Source organism: Cajanus cajan, chromosome 11 (assembly GCF_000230855.2).
Source record: "Cajanus cajan strain Asha chromosome 11, NIPB_CcT2T_4, whole genome shotgun sequence".
NCBI lineage: Eukaryota > Viridiplantae > Streptophyta > Magnoliopsida > Fabales > Fabaceae > Cajanus > Cajanus cajan.
In genome coordinates this window covers 23,348,058-23,356,430 of record NC_138527.1, presented here as the reverse complement: position 1 = coordinate 23,356,430, position 8,373 = coordinate 23,348,058, and the positions used below count along the sequence as shown (strand labels likewise).

General features: G+C 27.1%; 1 protein-coding gene across 1 annotated transcript; it reads right to left on the bottom strand.

The window, feature by feature from the left end:
- Window positions 1-236: 236 nt before the first annotated feature.
- Window positions 237-3,146, bottom strand: LOC109806349 (uncharacterized). The gene has a single exon (XM_020368722.3). It carries the CDS (start codon window positions 2,925-2,927, stop codon window positions 546-548), a length of 2,382 nt encoding a protein of 793 aa, XP_020224311.1. The 5' UTR covers window positions 2,928-3,146; the 3' UTR covers window positions 237-545.
- Between the last annotated feature and the right edge of the window lie 5,227 nt (window positions 3,147-8,373).

Genomic DNA, 8,373 nt, shown 5'->3' with positions numbered 1-8,373 from the left:
TAACCCGTACAAAAAAAAAACAATGAAAACAAAAATAATGCTATACAAAGATAGATTTAGATTTAGTTGAATAAGGTTGAGTTTTTTTTTTAAAGGGAGGATTGTTGAGATATAAAATAAGGTCTTTTGTTTAAAGGGAGGATTGTTGAAATACAAAACAAAGTCCTACATCATTAGAACAAGAAGAAAAATAAGTTTATAAAACACACACATACTCCATTGAAGAAAGATCTTTAGGGTGATGATCAAAAATAAAATCACGAGAGACTTAAGTTCAAAACAAATAATATCTTACCAACATAGAGAGACATGTGTGGATATATAATCTATAAAACAAGATATAACCTGCCTTTTCATAAATATATCTCTCAACAAAATAATGTAACCTTATCTGACTATCAACAATTTCATGCTACAAGGTTAAAACTCTAAGTCCAACTAGATTAAACAAGAATGACAAGGTTATTACACTCATTTTTTTTATTAATTCAATTAAGACAGAACTAAATAAAAGAGAAAAGAATTACAATAAGACACATCAATTATTATGACATCTGCACATTCATTCTTCCACGAAGCCTCTTCCTTGCCCTCCTTGTCACACTTTTAATAGGCTGAACTTCAACCATCCTCACAAGCCATAGAGGTTTTCCCATTAACAATACACAACATCCTAAGGCCACCCCAAATACCATTCCACATCCATATCCTATGGCCACTGGTTTCCAACCAAACCTAAATTTCTCTTCACTCGAGAAGGTTGGTGAAGCCGAAGAACCTTGCTCACGGTTCATGTCACATTTAGTTGACAATGGAGGTCCACATAACCCCAAGTTTCCTTTATAAGACTCATTGGAAAATGTGTTGAGCTGTTTTCCTTCAGGTATTTCTCCTAGAAGATGGTTGTAGGAAAGATTCAAGACTGCAAGATAATTCAGATTGGTCAATTCCATAGGAATCCCACCAGTGAGCAAATTTGAGGAGAGATCTAATGATTCCAAATTTGTCAAATTTCCTAACTCACTAGGAATAGTGCCTATGAGTCCATTATGTGAAAGGTTGAGTCCTCTAAGTGCATTAAGATTTCCAAGAACATATGGAATCTTTCCTTCAAAATTATTAGCTGATAGATCCATAGTGACTAACATTGTAGGAATTCTTGTGACCACAACGTTGTTCCCTTTCATTGTTACAACCATGGAACTATATGCTTGGCTGTGATACTCATATCTATTACCATAAATAATGTACTCAAATTGGACATATTGTAAAGCACTGTCCAATTCAACAGAATTCTTCATGCCTTCAAAATTTTCTATGTAGCCAGTTGGTAATGGGCCACCGAAGTTGTTGCAAGAGATATCAAGAATTGACAAACTGGGAAATAAGTGCTTGGTCTTTGAACTGATAACGGGACCATAGAACTTATTGGCTCTTAAAACAAGCACTCTCAAATTTGGTAGCTTCTGAAGCCAACTGGGAAATGTATCTTTTAATTGATTGTTGCCAAGATTTAAAATCTGCAACTGCTTGCATTTGGACAAAGATGTAGGCAAAGGACCTTTTAGTTGGTTTCCACTGAGATTCAAATCACTAAGCTTGTTGTTTTTTGGAAAGCTAACTGGAAAAGGTCCATGAAGCTTGTTCATGTGTAGATCCAAAACTTGCAGGGATGATGAGTTTACAAGGCATGCTGGAACGGTTCCAATCAACTTGTTCTGTGACAAGTTAAGAATCTGAAGAGAACTTAAATTGCAAATTGAGGAAGATATGTCACCATTTAAAAAATTGAAACTGAGATCAAGGACACTGAGCCTGTAATTCCTTGAGAATTGGTCTATTGATGTTGTCAACTGGTTTTCAGAGAAGTTCAAAATTTGTAAAGAATCCATTTCATGCAACCAATTGGGGATTCTTCCGTTAAGTTTGTTATTGGATATATCAAGACAACTCAAATTGGGAAATTTTCCTTTTAAGTTAGGAAACTCAGTTAAATTGTTAGAAGATAACTCTAATACTTTTAGGCGGGGGAAGCTGTAATTGTCATTGGAATCAAAGTTTAAAGATAATAGACTATTGTCAGAGAGGATAAGAATTTCCAAATTCTGAAGTTTTGATAAGAAATGAATATGGAAAGTGCCAGTCCAATAATTTGATGATAGAGATAAGGCAGTTAGGTTTACAAGGTTAAAAATTGATTTTGGAATGCTTCCTTGTATTTGGTTACTGTCCAAAAGCAGAACTCTTAAAGAATTAGCTGAGATTGCATTTATATACCCTGTGAACTGATTATTTGATAGAGCTAAACCTTCCAATGATGTCAAAGAAAAACACCAAGATGGAATTGTTCCATTCAGCAAGTTGTTATTCAATCTTAAGCTAATTAAACCCTTAAGCCCCGTTATTTTGCTAGGTAGAGTGCCCTCTAATTTATTATAAGAACAGTTCAACACAGAAAGTTGAGTTGAGTCAAACAATGAAGATGGTATTTGTCCTCCTAAATTGTTATGACTAAGATCAAGAGTTTTCAACTTGGTTAGTCCACCAAAGACATTTGGAATTTGGCCACTGAATTTGTTGAATGAAAGATCCAAGTGAATGAGATTTTGAAGGTTTGAAAGTGAAAATGGCAGCTCACCTTGAAGGCCACTACAGCTAAGGTGAAGGCCAATCACGTGACCAGAGATGGGGTCGCACGTGACTCCGTGCCATGAGCAACAATCTGTCATGTTTTCCCACGTTGTTGTCTTTGGAAAAGACTGATTGCATGCACTGGAAACATAATCAGCTTTGCCAGTGAGAGAAGTCTTGAATTGAAGTAAGGCATGTTTCTGGTCTGAAAGACACAAGGGCTGGGAAGAATGAGAAGATGGGAAATGGAAGAGCAACAAGTGTAAACTCAGGGTAATTTGAAACAGCAACTCCATGAATTTGGTAATTAAACTTGTGAGGAAACAGCATACGTTTGCAAGAAGGGAAAAATAAGGTTGGAATGAATAAAGAGTAAGGAACTATGTGATGGATATTTATAGCTAAAGTTGAATAGATGATAATAGAGTTTGTGGGCAGAAATTTCAATAAGTTAAAATAAGATAGATTGTTTTGGGTTTAAATTAAAATCAAATTTTAATAAATTATATTTTATGGGTTATTTTAATTTGGGTTTGAAATTTTTTTTAGTCTTCCGATAGAGAATTTTAAAAATTCCAAAAAATTTAAAATTTTTATAATTGAATTATGTTGATTTGAATTTTTCATTATTTATTAAAATTAAATATTTTATTATTTGAATAAATCAATTCAAAATTTAAATTTTTAATTTGAATATGGAAATTTAATTTTTTTTAATCAAAATAATATATATATATATATATGTATATATATGAGGGAGAATTCACTTACTCAAAAAGTAATTTTACTTAAACTTATTTTATTAAATAATTCATATTTTACATCAAATTTTAAGGATTCAACCTTTAAATTAAAAGTTATTAATATAGATTAAATTTGCAAATTTGAAAACTATTTGATACTCCATTTCATCAATTTGAATTAATGGATAATCATAAAAGTATTTTATGCATTGATTTGAATTAATGAAATAAAGTATCAAATAATTACTCACTTGATATGTGCATTAAGAAACTTTAATTTAATGGTTGAATCTTTAAAATTTGATGTAGAACATGAGTTATTAAGTAAAATAAGTATAGGTAAACTTACATTTGGAGTAAGTGAATTCATCCTCTCTTTATCTCTCTCTATATATGTGTGTATATATATATATATGAGAAAGGTTCAAATGACACTGGTGTAACTTTTAATAAGTGTTACACCACTCAATAAATTTATATTAAATGCGAATTTTGAAAATCTAACCGTTAGATTGAAAGTTCATATCTCTTAGATCATATATGTTAAAGTTACACCGGTGTCGTTTGAACCCTCCTCTCTCTTTATATATATATGTGTAGTTCTTGAACTTTAGTCAATTTTCACTTTTACTCCATCAACTTTTATTCCCATTAATATTTTGGTCCCAAATGCTAAGATTTGTTATTCATGGAAGAAATTTTAGGAACTAAAAATGAAAATCAACAAAAGTACAAGGATAAAAACATATTTAATTTATATATATATATATATATATATATATATATATATCCATTTACTCTAAGAGTAAGTTTACTTAAATTTACTTCATTCAATAAATCATGTTCTACAATAAATTTTAACGATACAACTGTTGAATTAAAATTTATTAATGCATAAATAACGTGTATAAATTTTTAAAGAATTTGAAAACTATTTTATACGTCATTTAATTAATTCAAATTAACATATAAAATGTTCCTCATGAATATTCATTAACTTGAATTAATGAAATAAAATATTAAATAATTTTTAAAATTTTTAAAACTTTGTAAAATTGATCTAAATATCAAGAACTTGATCAAAATATATATATATATATATATATATATATATATATATATATATATACGATTTAACTTTATAAAAATAAATGATACAAAATTTATAAATAATTAAAATTAAAAAATAAACTTAATATTAAACAATATTTAATAATTTAATTAATATTCTTGAAATAAAATAATTAAAAAAATCTATTTATATTTTTTATTGAGTGAGATTAAGTTAGCCCAACAAATCTTGTCCATTCTGTCAGTTCTATAAGAAAGAGTTGAGGAGAAGAAATGATAGATAAAAGACATATATTGAGACAAGAAAAAAATATAAAAAAAAACTTCAATTTTTTTTAGAGAACTAGTATTTTAGTCTATACATTTCATAGGCTAGATGTTTATCATATATAATTAAAATTTATTAAATTATATATAAAATAATATTATATTTAAATATATGAATTATATTTAAAATTTATATAAATAAATATTTTTAATTTATAATTCACATTTTATATTAAATATAAATAATTATATTATGGAAAAAGATTATTTTTAATTATTGATTATTTATTTAAAATATTAAAATTTAATTCGTAAATAAATAAGATAAAAAAATTATAAAAAAAGTTCTAGAAACTCTTTTGATGAAGAATAACTTCAAAAAATATTCTCAAGTAGGATAAAAAGTCATATTTAATATATCGAAATTAATTTGAAATTCTATTATTTTGAAAATTTTCACAAATGCTTAAATCTTATTTTTTTTTATAAATTTTGTTAGCCAAACAAAATATTTCACCTCTAAATAATTTCAAATTCATAAAAGAAAATGAATCACTCTCTTGAAATTCACTATCCAAATACACTATAATTAATTTGATTAAAATAGAGTTGATTTGATTTTAATTATTAAATTGTGAAATATATATATATATATATATATATATATATTAATTTTAAGCTTTTATCACTATTTAATAAATACTTTATGTAAATATTTAATTTTATTGTATGTAATACATAGTAAATTTATTATTATTATTATTATTATTATTATTATTATTATATTAGGTAATGTTTATTTTATTTAATAATTATTTTTCTATAGTTATCACTTTAAATATATTATTATTTATTTACTGAAAATATGAGTAAAATTATATGATAATATGATCAAATGAAAATACTTGGGGTAGCGCTAGATAAGATAATAAGAAGATCAAAACAAGTAAAAAGAAAAAGAAAAAAAAAGACAAAGTAGAAAAAAACTATGTATTAATCTAAAAGAATCCACTCATCGGATTAATTTAGATTAAAAATAAATAAATAAAATATATTTTAACTTTTGTAAAATGAATAAATTTTGATTTTAATTTTATTAAAAAATAAAATTTGTTTTTTATCTTAAAAAAATTTGTAAACATTAATTTTAGTCATTATAAAATTAATAGTTTATATTTTTGTAAAATAAATAAATTTTGATTTTATTTTATGTAAAATATTTTTTTTTATTTTTATTCTTCTAAAATCACTATTTTTAAGTGTCATATACCATATGCATTGTGATACTACTAATAATTGTGTGTAGCACTTATAAAAGATCACTAAATCTTTAATTAATAAATAAGTGATTAAAATAATTACATAATAATAAAGACTAACAACAATAGCTCTTCTAATGAAAAAAGCTTTTTTGTTACAAATACTAAATCAAAACTTATTCATTTTTAATTACTAAAAACATATATAAATCAAAATAAATTAATCTTAAAATCAAGCATATTATAATTTTTGTTTCAAATTTAAATATAATAATTAAATCAAATTAATCTAAAATAATTTAATTAATTTAATTGATTCAGATAATATGATAAACACCCCATCATAAGTAAGGTTTCTTCATACGAATCAAAACGTGGATCTTATGAGAAAAGTCCAAATTTTGACACCTCCGGGCCTTGACATTCAATTTGGAAACACAGCTATTGGTCTTCTGAATTTCAGATAATGTCGTGAACTTTCCGCCATTGACATATTTTTCAAAGATTTAAAATGGTAAGCAACGTTTGTTTCATATCATAATCCTAGGATTATATTTTTCAAAGATTGAAAATGATGAGCAACGTTTGTTTCATATTATATTCCTAGGAATTATAATTTCAGAATGTTAGTTTTAGGAATATAAAAAAAATGTTTGATTCATTTTCATATTCATAGGAGTACTTTCTAAAATTTAAAATAATCAAATCTTATATATTAAATACGACCTATTATCTTGTATAAAAGTATTTTTAATAAATTTTTTTACAAGAGAATTTATAGAGTAATAGAAAATAACTTCCAATATTTCTAAAAAAAAACATAACTTAATCACTCTTGAGCCTCCACTATGGGATTAGGACTCCTTTACTAATTAGAATAACACTTTTTTAGAAAATAAAAGACACTAAAAAATATTATTGTGTAACCTAACATGATAATAAAGATTCACACTTTTATATTTTCGGGATGTGTTTATCAACACTTTTTTCTAATACACTTACTCTCATTAATTAGATATTATTGAAAACTATGAAATTAGGAGAGCATGAGAAAGAGAAAGAGCCATTAAATAGGATGTGAGACACACAAAATTTAGTATTTTTCAATAAATTTATATCAATTAGACTATGTTTGAAAGAATGTGTTAAAGAGTATGTTACTTACATTTTTCTCCTTGAAATAGATAAAGATGACCTAAAACAAATGTCACCTAATAATTTATTGAGCATGACACAAACAACTCCTAGAAGTTGTGGTATTTCGCAATAATTTATTGAATGAATGAGATTAAAGCCTAAAGTGTTTTATGGATTATGAGGTTCATGTGACATCACTGTAAAGATGAAAATAATTTTTGAAGCATCATGCAATGCTTGTAAATGTTCTTACTCAAATTTTTGGAATTCCCTTTCTTTGTAATTGTAATCAAGATAAATGTGTCATTGATTGTTTGGCATGTAAATTGTTGTATAGATGTGAAACCTTCGCTATAAAGTATATTGGCCGACCCATTAAGAACAGTGAGATTCTTGAGGCTATTACACATATAGGGGTTTAAGGCCTCTAGACCTGATGGGTTAGGGGCCATATTTTATCAACCTTAATGAGATGTTGTAGGACCAACCTTATGTGACTTAATCCATGCTATAGAGGAATCTCAAGAACATATTGAAAGTATTAATGAAACCTTAATTACTCTCATTCCCAAAGTAGACAATCTAACTCCCTTTAAGCAAATGAGGCCTATTATTAGCCTTTGCAACATTTCTTATAAGGCAATCATTAAGGTTTTAGCACATAGACTTAGTTCGTTCATAGAGGATCTCGTTTGTCCAAACCAGTGTAGCTTCATTCGCCACATGCATAATAAAAACAATATCTTCATCACATAATAGGTGATCCACTGTATGTGCATAGAGTCAAGGAAAAAAGGATGGATGGCCATAAGGATTGACTTGGAGAAGACTTATGACCGAGTCAATTGAAAATTCATTAAGGATACTCTCCAAGATATTGGGCTACCTCTATCCTTTGTAGACTTGATATGGGCCTATAACACAACTTCAAAGATGAGGATATTATGGAATGAAGAGGTGTTGGATGGTTTTGCTCCTTCTCATAGAATTCGTTAAAGCAATATCGTCATATCTATTTGTCTAGTGTATGGAACACTTGTTCCATCTCATTAATGTAGCAATATCTTCGAATCACTAGAAACCAATATATTTGAGTAAAAAAGGTCCCTTGTTGAGCCATCTTGCTTTTGTTGATGATTTCATATTTTTTGTAGAGGCTTTATTGGACCAATTATAGGTCATCCAATCTTGATTGAACATATTCTACCAAAGCTTAGGTCAGAAGGTGAACCAAGAGAAAATTAAGTTCTTCTTCTCAAGTAATG